The 23,673-nt window shown below is 41.3% G+C and overlaps 1 protein-coding gene across 1 annotated transcript; it reads left to right on the top strand.

Annotated features, from left to right (window-relative positions):
* Positions 1-12,765: 12,765 nt before the first annotated feature.
* On the top strand, positions 12,766-23,348 carry LOC117967932 (claudin-7-B-like). Its single transcript, XM_059014464.1, has 4 exons — positions 12,766-13,338; positions 19,510-19,674; positions 20,896-20,980; positions 21,379-23,348. Exons 1-4 carry the CDS (start codon positions 13,116-13,118, stop codon positions 21,539-21,541), a joined length of 636 nt encoding a protein of 211 aa, XP_058870447.1. The 5' UTR covers positions 12,766-13,115; the 3' UTR covers positions 21,542-23,348.
* Positions 23,349-23,673: the final 325 nt, after the last annotated feature.

The raw sequence follows: 23,673 nt of genomic DNA on the forward strand, positions 1-23,673 counted from the left end.
CCGCTGTCTCCCCCTGTGCAGCTGCCCCGTCACTGCAGTATTGAACGTGATCCTGTCAAAAATGCCCTCTTCGGCAAAAGAAACAAGTCTGGACGCTTACATTAAAACATGTTCATGCCTTTTGGGTTATTTTTTTTGTTAAGAAAAAACTCTGTTTTGTATGAAAGTATTGACAGTTCTTTTCATTTGAAACTTTGAAAAGAACAGAGATTCATTCAGGTTGCTCACGACCGATAAGCACAGCAGCAGGTAGAGACCAGCATTGCGGGCAAACTCCCTCTATTCAGTCACTTTGGTATTCATTACTTTTTATTTCTTTTTCTCAGACGATAATGCCGTCTCCACTTCCATTAGCTTCATTCTCACTCTCAATACTCTCCTAAAACTCTCTCTCAGTGCTTTCGTGCTTACTCGGTACTGATCTGACCCCTAGTGTTCAGAGTTAGAAATGTAAAAAAAAAAAAAGGAGATTAAACATAAAGTTTTGTTTGCAACATTATATATAATGTTTACCAGTTGCAAAGCACGCAGTTTTTTTTACAGACACAAACAAAAAGGTTGACGCACTACCTGTTTCTAACCCACACAGGTTTCTTCTCCGTGATGGCCTCTCTTCACACAGACTGGAGACTGCCCAGAACAAACTTTTCTGCCCTGTTATACCTGCCTGCTAATTGCAGGCAGGTGACACAGATTAAATAAACTAATTACACGTGTGTCTGTGCGAGCACAGCCACACCCACACCCATCTGATATATAGTTCTTTCTTCCAGTTACCCATTATGAGCTCCAAGCTCCAAGCATTTGTGTCTACAGTCTGTGAAACATCACTTTTCCTTTTGAGATCCTACATAACATGTCAAAAATACAATTCAAAATGCAATGTATTTATAAAATGCAATTCAATTAATGTACATTAACAGCATAGCAAAGTATTTCAGTTTTTATATAGTTTGCTGTATGTGTAGTTTGCTGTATGTTACTGTGTGTAGTTTGCTGTATAGGAGGCTGTGTGGTCCAGTGGTTAAAGAAAAGGCCTTGTAACCAGGCGGTCCCCGGTTCAAATCCCACCTCAGCCACTGACTCACTGTGTGACCCTGAGCAAGTCACTGAACCTCCTTGTGCTCAGTCTTTCGGGTGAGATGCAATTGTAAGTTACTCTGCAGCTAATGCATAGTTCACACACCCTAGTCTCTGTAAGTCGCCTTGGATAAAGGCGTCTGCTAAATAAACTAATAATATATAATGATAATAAAGTAAAATAATCGACACTGTATTGTAACTTTATAATAACGAAACAAGCTCATAGTTTAATCATGGTAAAAAAGCATGGTCGTTATATTAGGTTTGACTTAAGCAATATACCCCATAGAAGAGGTCTTCACCATGTGCATGGTATGATACCCATCAAAAACAATACCATGGCAGCCTTACTATCACGGTACACAGTACATCATGCAAGCTATGAAACGAAGGCTTATGAAAAAGGAGCAACACGACTGCAAATGACTTATATCACTGTCATTCACAAAAATAACTCACACTTCCTTCCACGAAACGTTTTAAACTTTGGCATTTTATATTTTACTACTCCAAACAGCTAGAAAAGGGCAGAGCAATTTAACTTTTTTTTTTTTTTTAAAGACAATCAGAATTTTAAAACTTTACAAAAGCAACCAAAAGTTGCATAAGATATGCTATACTGCTATAGTATGTATTAATCTGTTATTAAGATCTATCCTTAGCTGAAAACAGTGTGGTGCTGCAGTTTGTGAGAAAAATGCTAACGTATAAAATAAGTACCGGTAAATAAATACATTACTTTGTTCAGCTGATGATAAACGGAACTAGGAAATGATCGGTCATATTGCTTAAAACAAACAATTACTTTTACACAAAAAAAAACAAAAGGTTTCAACAAAACACTAAATTTGCCTAATTTGTCGTCTTAACTATTTTTTTTAATGAAGACGAAACACAAGAATGTTTGAACACGAACAATGACTGTTAAAATAAATACGTGAAATATAACAGGGGTATTTGAATATGTGTGTGTGGCGACTTTACCCTCTCTCTCTCTCTCTCTCTCTCTCTCTCTCTCTCTCTCTCTCTCTCTCTCTCTCTCTCTCTCTCTCTCTCTCTCTCTCTCTCTCTCTCTCTCTCTCTCTCTCTCTCAATTTTTGGAATGGTGAATGGTGTAGGAGCAGAGTTAGAAACTTTCACATGTCCTGCACACAGTCCTGGGTTTCAGCACTCCCCTTGTTGGAGTATTTTATTGAATTAACCAAGTGTCAGGAGTTTGAACGATCAGGCCCCTGCTAAATCAGCTCTGGACTGATTACACTGGAATAAGTCTTTCCTGTGTCTGTAGTGTGATTATTAGGACTGTTAATCATGCTGCTATAAGGAAGGAACAATATGTTTCAAGTGTTGCTCTATCTCCTGGCTGCAGAATCATTTCAATCATATACTTGCTTGATGGCAGTTTGGAAACACAGGACAGGGTTCAGGGCTGGTGTGTTTTTCTAACCCTGTGCAGAGCCTTCTGAGCCCTTTTCAAAAGCCAGGCCAATAACTATATAGAGCAGAGCGGGGAGTGGGAGGAATCTCTTGTCCTGGAGGGAAGTTCATCTTCAGGCTTGATTTTATTAACATGATTCACTGCTTGAAACCAGGTGTGTTTTATTAATCTATTCAGAACACGACCTAGAGTACAGTGCCAATGCAATAAAATTATATTCTCTGGTATTACAGGTTTTACTGTGTTTGTGTCCCAATTATATTTCAAAATCGATGTAAAAAAACCATATAATTATAACAATACACACACCTTGTGCAAACAGTTGTAGCAACACGTGGGAACATGTAACACAATAAAATAAAAAGATCCTTATATAACCTTTAAGTTTCTTGCTTGCTTCATAAAGCTAAAATGTGTTTTTATATATATATATATATATATATATATATATATATTTCTATCAGATCACGTCAAAATTTGATAAGTAACGTCAGGGGTCTCACACTCAACTTACCCATCGGCCAAAATGAAACCGGTCAACTTTCTGCCAGGCCCGTGAACATCCCAGGGTGAGTGGTCATTAACGTTTAAAAAAAGAACTGTGTTGTGCCCAGTTGACTGACACACGTTCAGCCAGTAACATGATCCAGAACACAGCTGCTTGACCAAGGCGGGAAAGCATTAACAGGACTCCTGGAAGACAAGGCAAGCAAACAGAACTTTCTTTAACCTAGTGCAGCACCTGATGACCTGTTTTAAAATGAATATATTTGTGTTTCTTTCAAAACTCCACATTGAGTGCTCTCTAGTGAATTGTAGTGCATGACAGGGTCGATTTCTGCAATGATTTTGTTTATCTACCATCGCTTTAGAACACGTTACACAACTCTGAATATAATAGTCAACAGTCATGTGATTGTGAGTGTCAATAATGCAAAGCCTTCTGGATTCTGTTCAGGGAGTGGCTGTTTTGTATTCACCCTGCAGAGAAACAAGTTTAAAACCAGGACTATAATTACTGCAACTGTCTCGTTTACAGCACCAGGTAACTAACTAGAGGGGAACTTTTTAGGAAATGTAGCCTGACTCTGTTTATCCTTGTTTACAAAAGCAAGAAAGAAAGACATGAAGGGTCCCATAGTAAAAGCATCGCAAAGTGTAATCAAGCACAGTGAAAGCGTTTTAAAGTATAAGAAAGCATTTTAAATAACAGAGAGGTATAGTAAAGCACATTTAAAGCATGCATGGTACTGTATAATAATGAGAAAAGCAAGGGAAAACTGGAAATTTACCCTGTTAGAGTTTTATAAGGGCACCCTTTCTCTTAAGGGGTTAATCCCTCGGCCAGAGTATATAAACCTGCAGCTCTCTGCACTCGGGGTTGGGTGTAGAGAGGAGAGTACGGAGAGCGGAGAGAAAGAAGGACAGTTAAAAACAATTGCTAAAATGTGCTGGATTAGCCAGCACGACACTTACTTGTTTGTTTATTCGTTTGGCCCTTGTGCCTTTTTGTTTTGTGTTTTGTTGTTTTGTTTAAATCTTTTGTTTCTGTTTATTTACTTAATAAATCCACGCTGAGTGCAATAGCATTCAGCTTCACCCGCCCATCCACAGTTTTGGTGTCAGTTACTTCCTGGTCCGTGACGTCATCCACCTCACCACTGCGAGCTAGACTGCCACAATGCCTCAAACCTACCCTGGACTAGAGGGAGCCCCTTTTCTCTTAGGGTGTGAGGGAGCAGTTCAGTCTCCATGCCTCAAACCTGCCCTGGGCTGGAGGGAGCACCCTTTCTCTTAGGGGGTGAGGGAGGGAGGGAGCAGTTTAGTCTCCATGCCTCAAACCTGCCCTGGGCTGGAGGGAGCATCCTTTCTCTTAGGGGGTGAGGGAGGGAGGGAGCAGTTCAGTCTCCATGCCTCAAACCTGCCCTGGGCTGGAGGGAGCACCCTTTCTCTTAGGGGGTGAGGGAGGGAGGGAGCAGTTTAGTCTCCATGCCTCAAACCTGCCCTGGGCTGGAGGGAGCACCCTTTCTCTTAGGGGGTGAGGGAGGGAGGGAGCAGTTCAGTCTCCATGCCTCAAACCTGCCCTGGGCTGGAGGGAGCACCCTTTCTCTTAGGGGGTGAGGGAGGGAGTTTTGTTGATCTTCCCTGTGTGACAAGAATAGAATTTAACTGTGAAAGATGAGTCACTGGCTCCACCCAAAAACAGTCCCTGCAATACAGAAACTGAGAGAGAAACACAAAATACAGTAAACTGCACCATGAACCAGTGTGTGGGGTGGGGGGGAGGGGGGTGAACAGAAAATACTGTAAACTGTTACCAACATGTTGTGTTCCTTTAAAATCATTCTTGCACCACTTTTAACACTTTGAGCAATGTCATTTTTATATAGACTTTATTACAGAAATTCCACCTTGCTCAGAGATCGTCCCCAATGGTATAACAAGCTGGTGACTGTATTAAATATAAAACAGAAATCTTATAATAAGTTCAGGAGCTGCTCTTGAGTTTTAGCTGTCTGCTGTAGACTTCACCATAACTATTAAACACTCAGCAGAGCGGAATTTACAACTACTAAAAGAAACTTCAATTCGATGACAAACGTTCAGACTAGGAGTCTTTCTGAATGCCATCTTTTTTGTAGTCTGATATAGTGTATGTTACTTATGTCTATGCCATTTCAGTAGTTGCAATAAGAACCATTAAGAATGATTGCTAGCATAAAAAACACCATAAAAAATGTTTTAAAAAAAGGCACCAACCATTTCAAGACACCACTGTAGACCTTTTCCCCACTGAAATATCTGCCAGATGAGTTAGCAGGGATCAGGTTACACTATAAACAACCTGCAAATGTACAATCTCCCTGGGTCTGTGTGTGTGGTGTGTTCTCTTGCCTCACTGAAGGCTGACAGAAACTAGCCGAGTTCACTAGTCACCAGAGAGCTGTGAGTCACTCGAGTTTCATTGTTCTGTCTTGCTAAAGCAGTGTCCCATATTCAAATCCACACAACATCATTATGATGTATAGGACTGCCTTCCATTTTCTATTGTGAAATTGAACTGAGCTTGCTTTTATTTTTTCAAAAGACTGTGAAACGATATTGTTTTTGGAGATATATATATTATTTTTCCAAATCGAACTCCTGGACTGTGGGGAAACACAAGGGGAAAAAATATATAAATTATTGAATGTGCTTTTGGCAATCGTGGGGGAAGCACTGGTGTAGTTTCATTGGCCTGTGTGTTATTTGTTTTGATGTAGTGCAACATGCATTTCTTAACACGAGATTGACAGCAGGAGATAAGTAAGTGTGTTTCTGTCGCAGTAAGATGCTGATTCTTCTGTTTGTCCCTTGAATCAAACCAATCTGGCACTGGCCTACCCCCTCCAGGCATTCCATGCTGGAACAAGCATTTCCAGAATCTAGAAAAATACAGCATGATGACAGCAGCATTCTAGAAAATGAATGTTCCATTCTGGGTGTCTACAGACGTTGTAAACATACCAATTGTTCTTATTTAGTTCAGTTAAATATGTGTGTGTGTGTGTGTGTGTGTGTGTGTGTGTGTGTGTGTGTGTGTGTGTGTGTGTGTGTGTGTGTGTGTGTGTGTGTGTGTGTGTGTGTGTGTGTGTGTGTGTGTGTGTGTGTGTGTGTGTGTGTGTGTGTGTGTGTGTGTGTGTGTGTGTGTGTATATATATCTCAGCAGTGTGGAGTAGTGGTTAGGGCTCTGGACTCTTGACCGGAGGGTCGTGGGTTCAATCCCCGGTGGGGGGCACTGCTGCTGTACCCTTGAGCAAGGTACTTTACCTAGATTGCTCCAGTAAAAACCCAACTGTATAAATGGGTAATTGTATGTAAAAATAATGTGGAAAAAATAATGTAATTCTTAGCAGTCGCCCTGGATAAGGGCGTCTGCTAAGAAATAAATAATAATAATAATAACAGGGCAAGAGAGCCCTGTACATGGGAAGATCTGTTTGGTTGGCAGGAAAAAGGTAACGTTCCCTGTCAACATTATTACACGTCTTAATATGTAAATGTGTTAATTGTTTTGGCATTTGGCCTAATTGTAAATCATGGCCAGCTGCCTGTACTTGTAAACGTGCTGGGAATAACAATCTGTTAAGTCGTGCCTATAGAAGGGAAAAGACCCAGGGTGAGCCTGTGTGGCGAACTTCCAGTTTACTATATATGTATATTGTGATAGAGTAGGGTGAGGAAAAATGAAAATGTAGTCCTGGAGGTTTCCAGAAGGAAACAGGACTACATCCCCCAGGATGCCTTGAGGGTTGGAATTCGAGCCAGCATGATTTACACCTGGCAGTAATGAGAGACACCTGCCTGTGATTAAGCAGGCGGGTTTTTAAACAGGTACACTGATCTGAGAGGCCTGTGTAAAGGTGTGGACCTGTGGATAGTGGCCGTGTAACTTTAAGATAAAGGGAACTGTGATAACTGTGTGTAGCTTAAGTCTTTTTGACAAGTGTTTTGTAAATCGGAACGTAGATAGAATTGTTAACAGTTTAGTTAGTGCTCCTTGGCGGAGTTAGTCTTTTGTTTGTTTTGTTCTAGAAATAAACATACAGTGACGGACTGGGACTAAAAATCAGCCCTGGCATTATAAAGTGCACCGGCCCACGCTGAGGCTGTGACGATACTTAGTAAGAATTTGTGATTTGTGTTCTGACAGAGAATTACATAAGACATTTAGCAAATTTCAATTAATGAACTAAAAACAGGCTATCTTGTGACGGGACTGTGTTACTGTAAATATACATAAACCACAGGAGACCTACAGACATATTCGGAATACAGTGAACAATGGGTTTGCTTATTTTTCAGTAGCCTAATATGTTATTATTGCAGACATTTAGGAGGTAATATCCAAGGTAATATTAACACGCTTTTATATGCCAGACAGAGATGCCAAGGGTTGGCTGTCCCAAAGAGAGAGATTCACAGCCCCAAAGAGTGAGATTCACAGCCCCAAAGAAAGAGATTCACAGCCCCAAAAGAGTGAGATTCACAGCCCCAAAGAGTGAGATTCACAGCCCCAAAGAGAGATTCACAGCCCCAAAGAGAGAGATTCACAGCCCCAAAGAGAGAGATTCACAGCCCCAAAGAGTGAGATTCACAGCCTCAAAGAGATTCATAGCACTAAATACTGGATTCGTCTCAATATACTACCTGAGTATTGCTGGCCTAAGAGCAGAGGCAGGTATGCATACAGTAGGTCGGTAGACCCTGGAATGGAATGGCCATGTGTAATATAAAGTGGCAACTGGTGTTCTTCTGCAGTGCTAATAGGTCTACTTTTGTAAACCTAGTGGTTGAATACCCCCTGTACCACATCTGGGGGGGATCAGCTGCTCATGGGGTACCCTCTCTGTGCTGAGTAGATCCGCGATGTTGGTTGAGTCCAGCAAGTAGGTTGCCTGGATTGGGATGTCCTGTGTCCTGTGCCACCAAAAAACATTCTTCCAAAACAGCTGCTCACTAGATGGCGCTCTCCAGCGATAAACACACTTTGGCTGATTGAGCCTGTGATACAGCAGTCTATGGCAGCTGCTGAACACAGGGGAACGCTCCTGAACATGTATCTGAAATTTAAAATAAATGTATCTGAGTAATTTCAATAAGAACCGCTCAGAAGGATTAGATCACTAAGGTAAGGGGACAGTAAAAATAAAAAACGTTACATGTTGAAACACATTTAACGAGCGAGTGTGATGTCATTATTGTTGATAATTAATTAACTGAAATTCCTGTTTTTTTGTGTGAAGCAACGCTCTGGTTTATTAATGAAGCAATAATACAGGACTCAGAGAGAATTAGACTGGTTTGGTAACTAATGTTATTAAGATCAGAGGTCCTATTCACTGAACTATAAGGACTGTGTTTTTTGAGGACTTTTCTTTCAGAAGTTCAGCACTATTGAATGTTTAGTAGACCTGCAGTTTTATTAGCTGTTGTGGGGAGTTGGTGTGGTGAAGGAACGTGATTGGGCATTCTAAATTGGTTAGAAAATCTGGGGTAAATATAGGTAGAAATATACTACTGTGTGTATGTGTATATGTGTATATGGGGTTAATATAAAAACTATATATATATATATATATATATATATATATATATATATATATATAGATATATATATATAGATATATGAAGAAGGACGGGTTTCAGCAGAGTAGTTTTTCAAAGCTACACGCATACAGTAACTACAGATAGGGGAAAAAAGTCATGATAAATAAAAAGAAAGATTTGAAGTAACACGATACCGTTTCTCTCTTTCACACCCACACCCCTCGGCCATAGTCTGCACGAGTTTACTAATCTGTGTGACTGTCAGCCAGTTAAACAATCAGTAGCTGACAGTCACGCTTTCTCATGAGGCGTTTAAAATAACAAATAATAACAAATAATAACAAATAATAACGGCACCTTGCTTGTCCTGCCAAACAATACTACATAATAATACAACAAATACAAATACAAAATACATATGCACCCAGGGGCGGGGTGTACCCTGTCACATACCCCCCCCCCCCCCCCTTGTGCGCAGCACACATGGCATCAATGCCCCCCCCCCCCCTTAAAATCCCAAAAGTCTCATACAAAGTCCTGGGCCAAGAACAGAGGTTTTAAGGGGCCCATGGCCTGCAATCCTGGCATCTTCCTAGCTGACAGTGGAAATGCTGTCAGCGGAGCCATCAACGGCTCTCAGGCTGGCTCCTCCAGCCCCAGCAAATCGCCGGAGGTCAGCAACAAATGACCTCCAAGGCAGGCATTTCCAGGCAATAGTGCACTGGCAACGGCTCCACCCCCTCTGGTGGAGGAGGCGGGAACAGCAGGTAGTCTCCCTCTGGTGGCGGAGGCTGGAACAGAAACCTGTCTCCCTCTGGCGGTGAAGGTGGGAACTGCAGGTAGTCTCCCTCTGGTGGTGGAGGTGGGAGCTGCAGGTAGTCCTCCCATGGCGGTGGAGGTGGGAGCTGCAGGTAGTCTCCCTCTGGTGGTGGAGGTGGGAGCTGCAGGTAGTCTCCCTCTGTCTCTGGATACCAGTGCGGCTCTCTCTTGGGCTTTGGAAATGCAGGCTTCCCCTTCTTAGGCTGTGGATGCTCGCCCCCTCCCCCCCTTTGTGCACTGGAGACGTGGCCTTACCCTTCTTGGGCGCTGGACACTCGTGCTCCCCCCTTCTGGGCGCTGGACGCTCATGAATGGTGACAATGGAGACTCTGTAAGTCGCCTTGGATAAAGGCGTCTGCTAAATAAACAAATAATAATAACAACAGCAAACTGGGGTAATGAAAACCAATGTCTCTTATACACCAGCCACACCTGCAAGAGGTTTTATTTATTAACGGAGGTGACCTACCAGAACCTGGAGGACTAAGTCCAGCCCTGAAGTGCCCGCTTGAGCTCACTAGGCACCTGGCCAGTGGGGTCCGCTGTAGTGCAGTGAGGAGAAACAGTCGCTGCCAGTTTTGCCTCTCTAATCTGTGGGAGCACCATAGTCGCTCCCTGTGGAATCCCCAGCGAAGACCGGCGACATCACACCTGCGCACCCCTGACTGTATGACTCCTGCTGCACACCAGGCCTTTACCAGGGGAGACCCTCATGGGACCCCCAAGTTTAACCCTGTGACCTGGAGTAACATTCACACTCTCAGTGAAAGGGAGTGCTTTGTTTTTAAAGCACTAATACAATATCTTATTTGTGCATGATACAGAAAGTGTCCCCTTGAGAATTGCAGTAAGCTTCCAACAGATCCCTGAACACAGAGCTGATTGAGATCCACACACACACACACACACACAGAGGCTGGCACCACCTGCACTTTCTGCCACATCCTTCTCTGTACGAACAGCTTGTCATTGTCTCTGATTCAGCCTTCTCATACACTGCCTTCAAACATCTTTCAGAGCCCAGTCTAAGCTAGCAGGGGGAGTCTACCCATTACACAAAACACAAAGAATAATCCTAGTAATATGTATTACCATCACTTCACAGAGTTTACATTTTCCTATATGAAATATGCACACATTGTGTTAAACACGTATTTGATTTTGAATGATGTTTATTTAATGTTTTTATAATTAATAAAACTGGTGAATGTTTCTCGCAGCTGACACACGTGCGTGGCTTCTGGGAGTTTGAGTCTTTGTAGGAAAAACAGTTCGGAACGTTTCATTTTTTTTAGACAATGACTCTTCCTGAGTGAATTGTTTTAAATATATAATTTGTTAGCTATACAACTGCTACAAATCTCATACTAGGTAAAGAAAGCTCCATGTCTTACTTTCAGGTTTCCATTTCACCACAGCAACGTCATTATTACAGACAGATATGCGAAGTGGAAATCGTCTCGGTTTCTTTAAGGTTTCAGATATTGAACGCCACGGTTAAATTTGATCTGGAAAACCGTTTACTAAATCGTAATGAAACCTGGTATTAACATTACCCAACATCTCTGAGTGACTTATTGGTCCCATATGTTCCTGGTCACCCTCTCCAATCTCAAGATTCTGGCTATCTCACTGTTCCAAACATTTTAATTAAGAGCACACATGGTATTTGGCTACAGGGCTCCTAAACTGTGGAACGAATTACCAGCCTCTGTAAGGGAGGCGCCAACTGTGACAGCTTTTAAAACCAGGCTGAAGACATGTTTTTATAGTCTATCATTTATGTAACCCAGAGTTGGTCACAAGTTAAGTACCAGGCATAGAGACACGATTATTCAAAGTGTCGATAGCTTTTATTTAATGACAAGGGTCAAAGAAAGTTTGGCAGTTATTCAAACAAGCAATACATATTAAAATTACTGTGCAAATTAGCAGCATTCACAATGTGCAAACTGGCAATATACAAATACTGTGCAAACTGGCTATTTAGAAAGAGTGCTGAGGCTCAAATAGGAAGGTTTATTTTGTATAGTTATGGCAGTATTCAATTTGTATCAGCAAGGCACAAGTCAAGGCTGCGAATGGGTATTTAAACAACTAAAGCGTAAATCAAGTGAAATCTAGTCTAATAAAAACAGTTCATCTCCACACTCAAATAGCACAGCATATTGTTCCTTATGGTTTATTCAATGGTAACGGTACCTCGCTGTAGTTTCTGGTTCTTTCGTTTTGTTAAGCTAAGTTCAGTTATTTAGGATGAATTTTGTTCTGAGGGCAGATCTGCCCCGCAGGCAGAATATCACATCTCCAATCTGATTGGTTTACTATGAAAAGGAGGCGGGGTTTTGTTTCAATGACATTTCTCCAATTGATTTGGAGGCGGGGGTATTTTGACTTTTGACTGTTGAAAGAAGCCACTGATTTGAAGGAAGTTGTTCATTAACTTACAAACTTTTCGACTTAGAACGCTTTGTAAGAGGTGCTCCTTAGAAAAATAACAACAAAACTCAAGATAAAATGGCCGACTTACATCACTTGCACATTTAACTTAAGTTTGACTTGCTATTTTAACAAAACGTGTTTTCACAGCATGAATTAAGTAATCTTATTTTTAAGCTTTATTTTGTAACATCTCCGTTATCAGAGCTTCTCCTTTATTCAATAAAGCATTTATAAGGAAGGTATCGTTTTCATGTTTTACTTAATTTAGGCTAGCAATAGAGTATGTCAGGGTTTTCTACAGAATATTCTTATTTTGAGTATTAATCAGAGATTAATTTCATCCTACATTTTCACAATGTTACACTGTTTTGCTATTATTTACTGCATGAATGGAGTTAACAGAAGAAGTCATTCATTTAAACAGTAATATTATATAGACAGCATATAATTATATACAGGTATGGAATAATTAATAGTTATGTTTACAAATGTATTATGGTCATGGCTGTCCTCTGCCTTGGGAGAATATGTGTTATTGTCAGTGTGAGAATCTGCCTTAGGGGAAGAATTGTGGTTAAGATTTGGCAATGTTTTTGTCGTTTTTTTTATTTATTTTTTTCTTGAAGTGTTCCCTATGGATTCTTAATGTTTACTTTGGGCAATGACAAACAAAACGGTACATATTTATCACGTGCATTGCAAAACTGAAGGTGTGTCGCTTTTAATATCGATAAGGTGATACCTCCCCTCCCCTCCCCTCCCCCCCATCCATTCCCAAAACTGAGCAAGGAGAGATGATGACATCATGAAACTCCGGTGAAACTCCCGTGCGCGCCCCCGTACGCGCTTCAGAATAAACCCCGCGTCCCCGGCGCATCATTAATACATTCAGGGTGTGGTTGAGCAGGCAGGTGTAGAAAGGACCGCAGTTTAAAAGTGGATGCGTGTCAGAGAGACTGGTCTATTTTACGCGCTACAGACAAAAAGGAAGCCTAACCAGAACAAAGGGTTGTATTTTTTACCACTTTAGTAAACTAAGAGGGAAGCGTTCCTCGACAAAGTTTCTAAACGATTTACCTGACAACAGGTGCGGACCGACATCTGAAGAAATAAAAAGGACTTCTTACGGGAAGAAGTCTTTATCGATATAAATAAAACAACTTATTTTACTTGAAGGGCTTTTAAAAAAGAGCCTATTTCTCTTTTTTTTGCTTTTTGGTTGTTTGTCCGCGCTTCATTCAAGATGGCTAACTCGGGTTTGCAGATCTTAGGGTTTTTCCTGGCTGTCATCGGCTGGATCGGACTCATCGTCGGCACGATTTTGCCTCAGTGGAAAATGTCGGCTTATGTAGGGGATAATATTATAACCGCCATCGCCATGTACCAGGGGCTGTGGATGTCGTGTGCGTTTCAGAGCACGGGGCAGATTCAATGCAAAGTGTACGACTCCATTCTCCAGCTGGACTGTAAGTACTCTTCTCTGAAAAACAAATACATCTGAAATGCATTGCAAATGTGTAGACCACGATTTTAAAAATCATAGTTTTTCTATTATAGATTTCTCACTTTTTTTTTGGGGGGGGGGGGGAAGGTCAGCCTTGTTCTCAAGGGCGTTCTATAGTATTCAATAAGACTATGCTGGGTTACCTGGAACGGGTACAGATATCGCGTTGTTTGAATGCTACTTGGTTTTCTTTTGTACCTGTTTTGAAATTTAGACAATGTATAAAATGGTGCTGCTTTGTACAGTTTTATTTTGTAGTTATAATCTTAAAATAAATGTCTAAATAAACAACTGGTGTATAAATGTGTTTTTGAGAACAAAACTATTGCACAGGTGACGTGGGGGAGACACATGATGTAAACACCGCCTTTTTGGAGTACAAAATGTACTGATTTAGGCGGTGACAAAGTTGCTAGCCTTTATCATCCAACTACATGGATGTTGGAGTTGAAGGGTATATAACAAATGAATAAAACCAAATTAAGTGTTCAAAGTCTGTTAACTGCACATTTTGGGTTTACACTGTCGAATTTCAGGTTGACATTAGGCCCACGGTTAATTTGTACGGATTGAATGAATTCTGGTCAAGTAGCCTATAAAATGCCAACACAGGTGTACAAACTTAATATAATAGAACCGTCGGATGTTTTTTTGTTTTGTTTTTTTTCCCTGGTAACAAAAAAAATGTAACTACCGGTGCTGTGTTTCCAACAGCCTGCTAAAAATGTTTCTTGGCACGCGTGGTATCTTATTTCCTTATCAAGGTCCGGTCTTTCCTCATCTCCTGTTTTTGAAAGCCGATTAACTCTTTTGTTTTCCCATTTATTTTGTAATGTGTAATTGGAGAGGATTTGTTAAAATGCCGCCCTGCTACATGGTTAATATTTATATTAACAATGGGTACCTTTTTCAAACGGGCGGGGGAGGGGGGCTGTGACCTCACCTGTTGACTCGTCCATTTTCCCGTTTAATGGCACAGCGCCACGCCCTTCTACAAAATGGCATGCAGTTTAAAACGAAATGGTTTAAATTATTTTTAAAATAAGGGCACCACTATAAAATTGACTTTATAATATAAATTACACACCTGTTTTTTTTTCTTCCCTTTCCACGGGCACCGTTTATAATTAAGCTACCTGGTTATGTATTAATGGCGAATCATTGCTAAATTAGTGACTATGCTCACCAGAGTTGGCTGCGCAACGCGGGTCATTTCGTTTGCCCTTTCCCGATCTGAATTCACTGTGACTAATCGCCCTGAGGTGTTCTTTTTTTAAATGCAATTGGCTGTAAAGCGGGGGGATGGGAGCTGTAAAGGTAATTTTGCGTTGGGTGCATTTTGATATTTGTCGGTTAAGCAGAATAGGTAATTAAGGCAAATTTTAGCTCGCACCCACAGCACGAGACAAAATGCACATGTACATTGTAATTAAGAGCTCGTGCATGCCGTTGATAACGGAAAAGTCTGTTAATAAATGTTTGTAAACAAACTGGACTACAAACAAGGTCTGCTTTCGAACTTGATATTTGGCAAAGCGTGGCTGGCTGTTTTTAGTAAAGTAACGTGACACAGCACGTTTGAATTGGGTTCAGCCCAAAAGTATTAGGCAGGAGTGAAAGTATATTTCAGAGCGTAATGGTTGTGTGGGCCAAAGTGGAGGAGACGGTTGTTTAAATACTTTGTGAAGGAAGTGTGTTGAACCGTACTGTGGTATAATAACACAAACCTTCTCTGAACGGACTCTGTTCAAACATGTCTGGCAATGTTTATTTCCATTATCTTATGGGGGTTGCAAAAATAAAAAATAAAAAACGAGCATATGTAGTTCTGCACTACAGAATGCATGTTAAAGGCTGATCTTTATCGACTGTGGCTGACCTACCTAGCCCCACAACAAATATACGTGCACAAAACCGGAAATAAACAATGGGTCTTTCTCGGCCAAACTCCTCAACTTTGCAAATAAGTAGTTTGCTAATTTACAACTTTTTTTTTATGAAAGTGTGGATCTATTTTACACACACTGTAATTCTGATTTTAAAGAGGGCTTTATTATTAAATACAAATACATTGTGGTTCTGTAAATCAATGCTAATCATGTGTCAGAGTTGGCTAAAATGTTGCCCTACGTGTTTTTAAATTGTTTCAGTTTACCGTGGTGTGTCTGTTTTTTTTTCCTCCTTCCTTCTTTCCTTCCCACAAGTCTGTACAGGTGTCCCCAATTTGCACAATGATCTTTTGGTTTGTATAGCCTAGTGCTTTAGATTTTAGACCTGTATGCTCTTAGTCAAACAAAGAACGCAACTTAGGTGTGACTGTAAAGCCTCGAGCTGTTAGTGTCAGTTAATATGGGACAGATCTGTAGAGCTGTGTGCTAGGGTGGTGCCATGACACAGCAGCTGTCCAGTAATGGCAACTTGGAATTCAATGAGGTTCATGACCAACGTTGAATATAATAAAATGAACAGACTGCTTTTGAATGAAATATTTAACACCAGATACATGTGGCACTGCATTAAAAGGGCCCATTTTAATCTTCCGTCAGGCAGTTGGATAAGAACGTTTTGAGTATTGGGATTCCGTAACCTAATCATACCTGACCCTTCTGTATTGGTCCCAAGTTGGTACAACACCAGCAGAAATCGAAAACGGGCAATTTAAATTTGAGAACACCCAGTCGCGAGAGTCTAACTGTTCTGCAAGCGCTTGGTGAGATAAGGGGGTATCTGTGTTTGCACAGTATATCTAGTGCTGTGATAAGGCTGGATTATGTTATTGAATTATTATACTGTAAATGTGACCTACACTATCTGGAGCAGATAACCTCTGATAAAGTAGCTGTGGCAGTCGCAGACAGCATTGTCTTTATGAGCTGGCAAATACATCTCTGTCTGGAAGCAGATTGCTTTTATAAGCCAATATCAGAACTTGTTTGTCTTTGATGCAGTTTAAAATCTGTATAGAGAACTCGGTGCTGTACTGGGGATCTGAGAGCCAGCTAATTCAATACAGTCTAGTAGAGAGAACTCAGTGCTGTACTGGGGATCTGAGAGCCAGCTAATTCAATACAGTCTAGTGTAGAGAACTCAGTGTTGTACTGGAGATCTGAGAGCCAGCTAATTCAATACAGTCTAGTATAGAGAACTCAGTGCTGTAGTGGGGATCTGAGAGCCAGCTAATTCAATACAGTCTAGTGTAGAGAACTCAGTGCTGTACTGGGGATCTGAGAGCCAGCTAATTCAATACAGCCTAGTAACTCAGTGCTGTACTGGGGATCTGAGAGCCAGCTAATTCAATACAACCTGGTATAGAGAACTCAGTGCTGTACTGGGGATCTGAGAGCCAGCTAATTCAATACAGTCTAGTGTAGAGAACTCAGTGCTGTACTGGGGATCTGAGAGCCAGCTAATTCAATACAGTCTAGTATAGAGAACTCCGTGCTGTACTGGGGATCTGAGAGCCAGCTAGTTCAATACAGTCTAGTGTAGAGAACTCAGTGCTGTACTGGGGATCTGAGAGCCAGCTAATTCAATACAGTCTAGTATAGAGAACTCAGTGCTGTAGTGGGGATCTGAGAGCCAGCTAATTCAATACAGTCTAGTGTAGAGAACTCAGTGCTGTACTGGGGATCTGAGAGCCAGCTAATTCAATACAGCCTAGTAACTCAGTGCTGTACTGGGGATCTGAGAGCCAGCTAATTCAATACAACCTGGTATAGAGAACTCAGTGCTGTACTAGGGATCTGAGAGCCAGCTAATTCAATACAACCTGGTATAGAGAACTCAGTGCTGTACTGGGGATCTGAGAGCCACAGAACAACATTTTTTACAGTACAAACTAAACCATTTTTCCCCTAAATGTATCTGAAGTTATCTAGTAATTTCAGTTTAAAAAAAGAATGAACTGGTGAAAATGGGTCTAATTAAATTTCTTAATGTTTTAATATCGGGGGTAAGAAATTGGAGGGGTCCTCTAGTCATTTGAATAAGTGTTAAACAGTGTTCTACAGTACACCAAATGCTTACGTTTTGGTAAGCATTTACATACATGTGTCTTACCACAAGTAAAATTGGGGATTTTCCTGGTATGTTTAAAATATCCAAAGCTTTTGTAAAATCCAGTTATTTCTTGTAAACTAAAATGAAAGGAGAACCCCATTACGATTTATAGGAAATGATCTGCACCTGTAATCTCCTGATCTTGTTATGCACATTCCTTCTCCTGCACCCTGCATTGAAACCTGATCCTATTGATCTCCTGTGGTGACATTGCAGTGAAATTCAGGTTTGAACCGGTCTGTGCCACACCTGCTAACCGGTAGCTGCGCATTGCCCGCCCATAAAAAGAGCGCTTTGTGTTTGAGAGTCTGAGTGTGGGAGGGGGGTGGTCACTGGCTGGGTTGTTTTTCCTAGAAATCTGCAGAGCTGTTGTAGTTTGGACAAATGTGTTTCAAACTCCGTGTATGAATCCTCTCGTCTAGAGGGGTCATATTTATTTGATGTAATAAGAACATAAAATAGGCGAATGGACTTAAAGTGGACTGCTGTTCAGCTATTTTGAAAACTTAATTTAAGAGATGCCCTTCTGTGCTGTAGACTGTGCGTCAATCTGAATTTTTTAGTTTGCACCAGGATTTTAATTTCCTCTTCTACAATAGTAGTTTTGATTCTCTGCATCGTTGCCTTGACTGTGCTGCTTTTGAGTTTGGCATAAGAAATAAGGACTTGAAGGCCAATGCACAGCAAATCTGTGTAATTGAACACACGCCAGATCAAATGAATAATTCTACCATCGTCCTCCTGACAGTGGAGTGCATCAATACGTCAGATCGATACATTGTGAATAAATGGGCAGCATTGTGGAGTAGTGGTTAGGGCTCTAGACTCTTGACCGGAGGGTCATGGGTTCAATCCCAGGTGGGGGACACTTCTGCTGTACCCTTGAGCAAGGTACTTTACCTAGATTGCTCCAGTAAAAACCCAACAGTATAAATGGGTAATTGTATGTAAAAATAAGGTGATATCTTGTAACAATTGTAAGTCGCCCTGGATAATGGCATCTGCTAAGAAATAAATAATAATAATAAAATTGATCTGTGCACTGGCCTTTAAAGAACATCTGTATTATAAAAGCCTTTTGCTCACGAAGCCACACACATTTTAAAATGGTGGATACACTGAACACTTCACAGGAAATGCTGATGTAATGCAGCCGGCTTTAAAATTGTACGGGGACCATTTGAAATGCAAATCGCCTTCCCTGTGCCTTCGGGCGATTCCTCATTACAAGGGAAACTGTTTAACAAAGGGCTGGGTGTTGGGTAGGCACGGATATTAACAGGGGTGTAATGATGGGGCATTACCGGGTGATCAAGATAGTACTGAACAGAGGGAGCTGGTGAAAGATAGCCCAGGACTTGTAAAAATCACTAGCAATGGCCATAAAGATAAAATACCCCATAATGTGACCAATACTGCACCCGACTCTCCTTAAGATACTGTTATTAAATGACAAGGTATGCACCAGGATTTTGAACACTCATGCCCCTGGTAAATTCAAACGGACTGTACTTACCACAGCATTGCGTCTCCCCATGGTCTTTATAGGTTTACTATTGAGATTGCTCTTGCACTTATAGGGGAGGAACGTGTATTTAAAAGGGGGCTGATGGCTCCTGGTCATTTTAAAGTACACAGAGCAAACGCAATCGTTTCAGAAGTTTAACTTGCATTTCATAGGTCTTGCATTCCCCCCCCCCCCCCCCCCCCAATATGAAAGACAAGCCCTTTTATTTATGCCATTTTGTCTAAAGCTTTTTAATGACTTGCATGTTTGTGTGTTCCTGCCTGTGACCCTGGTGAAGCAGAATTAAGAAATGCAAGTGCCATTGCGAGTGGAGGTTCATGTGCCGCTTCAAATCAAATGCACTTTTGGTAGAATGCATTTGTCTTGCATGGTGGGGGCGGGGATGTGAAACATACATGCTATTCCATATTGGCTAGATTGCTCTAAATCTATCTCCGGGACAGTGTGAGTTTCTAACCCTCCACTAATGGGTGTCTGTAGTGTAACCTGTTTACTGTCATTGGCAGTCGGTATTTAGCGACCCTCTCCTCTCTCCTCTCTCCTCAGCGGCGCTCCAGGCCACACGAGCCCTCATGATTGTCAGCATCATCCTCTCTGTGATCGGCATGGGCGTCAGCACCATGGGCATGAAATGTACCAACTGCGGAGGAGACGACAAGGTGCGCAAGGCTCGCATCGCCATGGTCGGGGGGATCGTCTTCCTCATCGGGGGTGAGTCCAGCAGGCCTTCAGCGGTGTGGGTGGAACTGGCGGAAACGCGACCGCTAGTGTCGCACCCTTTAGCAATTAGACTAGTTCTGCTCTGTGTTGAAGACATTAAACTCAAGCTCAAGTTCTCGCTAACGCTTTCCTCTGTGTGCAATAACTTCAAACACACAGTAACGTTTTTGGGTTGTCCTACGTAAGGGTTGGTTTTTAAAGCAATACCAAAAGCATTTCTTGTTTTTATAAGCACTAGATTCTCAAGCTGATCTGCACTGAAAAGCTGTACAGACTTTAAACGTAGTTTGATATTTTAACTTTTAGGGATACTTTGCTCTGTACATCTCCTCCAGCTGTTGGTTTGAAACCTTTTCTTCTAAATATATCTGCATGACCTCCCTCACAATTGGTGGAATGGTGTAGGAGCAGAGTTAGAAACTTTCACATGTCCTGCACGCAGTCCTGGGTTTCAGAACTCCCCTTGTTTTAAAGTATATTATTGAATTAACCAAGTGTCAGGAGTTTGAATGATCAGGCCCCTGCTAAATCAGCTCTGGACTGATTGCACTGGAATAAGTCTTTCCTGTTTCTGTAGTGTGATTTATTAGGACTGCTAATCATGCTGCTATAAGGAAGGAACAATATGTTTCAAGTGTTGCTCTATCTCCTGGCTGCACAATCATTTCAATCATATACTTGCTTTATGGCAGTTTGGAAACCCAGGACAGGATGCAGGGCTGGTGTGTTTTTCTAACCCTGTGCAGAGCCTTCCGAGCCCTTTTCAAAAGCCAGGCCAATAACTATATAGAGCAGAGCAGGGAGTGGGAGGAATCTCTTGTCCTGGAGGGAAGTTCATCTTCAGGCTTGATTTTATTACCATGATTTACTGCTTGAAACCAGGTGTGTTTTTTATTAATCTATTCAGAACACGACCTAGAGTACAGTGCCAATACAATAAAATTATATTCTCTGGTATTACAGGTTTTACTGTGTTTGTTTGTGTCCCAATTATATTTCAAAAGTTGCTCTTGCTAAATGTCTCATTTTCCTTTATATATGAATGTGTCTCTGTCTCTGTCTCTGTCTCTGTCTCTGTCTCTGTCTCTGTCTCTCTCTGTCTCTGTGTGTGTGTGTATGGAAGTGTTTTGTGTTTTTTTTTTTCTTGAATTTCTTTGCTTGTAATGTGGATTCTACGTTTCCCAGGAGCTCATGGTGTTTCTGTGTTTTCAGGGCTGGCAGCGTTGATTGCATGCGCCTGGTTTGCAAACCGGATCATTAAGGATTTCTACAACCCCTTCACTCCCGTCAACACCAAGTACGTGTCCACATCCAGATTGCCAGAATTAACCTTTGCATCGGTGCTTCCACTAGAAGGCATCTTGTTGCAATGAGTTTTGATTCACAATCTTGTATCGCTGAGTGATAAGGACTCCTGGTTGGTGGTGTGAAAGATCTCTTCATGTTCCTAGTAAGAGGAACTTGCTGGTTCTCTACAAGACATTAACCTTGCTGAGGGGAGAGTGGTGCTAGTTACAGCAGGTCAAAAGTAGTGAAAAGTTAATGTTTTACAGGATAGGGGAGATTTAGAGATCCTTTATACTTTTCAATGTTGAAATGAGTTTTGAGTTGAGTTTTGATTCACTGTTGATCAACATCGAGAGACTTTTAGCAGAAATGTCCGTCCTTTTAAACTGGCCCTTTCCCTCTCTCCAGGTATGAGTTTGGCTCTGCTATCTTCATTGCCTGGGCTGGATCCTTCCTGGTCATCCTGGGGGGTGCCATGCTCGCCTGCTCCTGCCCCCGAAGGACCGGAGGAGCGCGCAAGTACCCCAGAACTAAATCCGGACCCCCCAGCACCACCAAGGAGTACGTGTGAGTGCCCTCTAGGGGTGCAGCACTGGTACAGCAGGAGGAAGTGCCCTGCAGGGGTGCTATCACCACAGCAACACCATTTTTTGTAGTTCTGCAATAACTTTACCAGACTGAAATTTTCCCCCAATTTTATTTTCATATAAACACTTTTTGAAGTTCAAACCAGGCTGCACTTGCTATAGCTTGAACCCAAAGCTGTGTGTGTTAAACATTCATAAAAAAAAAAAATCACTTAATGTAGTAAGTAAAGGTTGTAAGCATTGTCTGCTGTGTTTTTTTGTTTTTTTTTGTTCTTTGAAAGTCAAATAGACCAGGCAGGCCTGCATGTGCCTTCTATATGACTACAAAACACGAATCTGGTATTGTATATTTTCCATAAGCTTCACAGTGGCTTTATAGGGATCAATGTTCACCCAGAACTCCTAACACTCAGATGTAGAAGACCTGTTTCTTTACCTCATTAATGTTACACACTCGGTCAAACCTGCCTGTGAAGGCACAGCCAAACCATTTACTGCTCCCTGCAACAATGATGCTTTGAGATACTGACACCCTAAAAATGATTTCACCTCTGTGATGTCAACAGGCTTAGAAAAAATCTCTCCTTGTTTTTGCTCAAAATATTTTCAGTTTAACTCAAGAGAAATTGATTTTATTTGTTTACTTCCTGTTGGTGTTACAGGTAATACAGCCCCACTTCCTGTGCCTCTCCTAAAAAGTACAGCACAAACGTTGGGCTGCGGCTGGGGTTCTGTTGCCTTTAACACAAAGTTAGCTTGCATTTTCTTGTAGTATAAATCTGTTACTGGAGAGTTGTTTTTTAAAGGGTACATAAGGATCTTTTTATTTTATTGTGTTACATATTCCCATGTGTTGCTACATAACTGTTTACGTAAGGTGTGTGTTTAAATTATTTTTTGCATTACCTGCCTCAAGATGGCTTCCCATGTACCCGCATGGACCTCTCAGAACTACATTTCCCATCAGTATTTGTTTATTTAGCAGACACCTTTATCCAAGGAGACTAGGGTGTGTGAACTATGCATCAGCTGCAGAGTCACTTACAATTACGTCTCACCCGAAAGACGGAGCACAAGGAGGTTAAGTGACTTGCTCAGGGTCACACAGGTGGGATTTGAACCGGGGACCTCCTGGTTATAAGCCCTTTTCTTTAACCACTGGACCACACAGCCTCCTTCTCAGTGGTAAATCCTTCTGTTACATATGTGAGCAGGAGGATGATGGGAAATGTAGTTCCAAGAGGTACATGGGAAGCCATCTTGATGCAGGGAATGCAATTTTAAAGTGGTCAATGTGGGAAAAAAAGTTAATGATACACAAACCTTACATAAACAGTTGTAGCAACACATGGGAACATGTAACATAATGAAATAAAAAGGTCCTCATGTACCCTTTAACTGGGGTATGTGATTTGTAAATCTGTTTTGGGATATTGAGACTGACAATAACCCAAAACATGCATAAATATATCATTCGAGTTGTGTGGGTTTTTTTTAAATTATTTAAACTATATACTGTAGTGGGGGAGGTGCTTTATGTTTTTGGGAGGGTGGCTGATTGAAAAATGAGGTGTGTAAATATCAAATTCTGCTTGTATTCTTAATGCATACTGCTGTTTTGATTTGTACTGTAATATCCCCCACGTTGCCATTTTTAGAAAGCTCCTTTTTTAAACAAAGAATATAGAATAAAAGTTAGTTGTGTCTGGTTTTATTTAACTTTTTTTTTTTAAATAAAGAAACCTGAAATGTGTGTGCCTTTTTGATAAATAAAGTGTTTTCAGGTTAAAATTTGCGATTGCTGTTTTTCTTTTAAAGTGTATCATTTTTAGATGTAAATACATGCACGCATTTTAACATCTAGGGACACGCTTGTCTGGTTTGAAACTTGTGAAGGTCTTTCTTTGTCACAAGCTGTGGATACGTGGGGTCTGTGCTTGCTTCTGTTTGTCAGGTATCATAATGTAAGGGAAGCCTTCAGAGATCAAAGCCACAAGAAAGTGTGTTCAGTGTTTGCACACCACCAGGCACAGAAAGGAGTCTGCACTTGTCGCAGTCATTTTTAGCCACTTCAGAAGTCCTACATTAAGGACTCCAAAGCAGATGGCTGTGCTGT

Source organism: Acipenser ruthenus, chromosome 48, assembly GCF_902713425.1.
Source record: "Acipenser ruthenus chromosome 48, fAciRut3.2 maternal haplotype, whole genome shotgun sequence".
Taxonomy (NCBI): Eukaryota; Metazoa; Chordata; class Actinopteri; order Acipenseriformes; family Acipenseridae; genus Acipenser; species Acipenser ruthenus.

Bases quoted from the DNA above. Each gene is read 5' to 3' on its own strand.
- LOC117967932 (XM_059014464.1), top strand. From the start codon at position 13,116: ATGGCTAACTCGGGTTTGCAGATCTTAGGGTTTTTCCTGGCTGTCATC. The intron at 19,675-20,895 runs GTGAGTCCAGCA...CTGTGTTTTCAG, and splicing joins GATCGTCTTCCTCATCGGGG to GGCTGGCAGCGTTGATTGCA. The intron at 20,981-21,378 runs GTACGTGTCCAC...CCCTCTCTCCAG, and splicing joins TTCACTCCCGTCAACACCAA to GTATGAGTTTGGCTCTGCTA.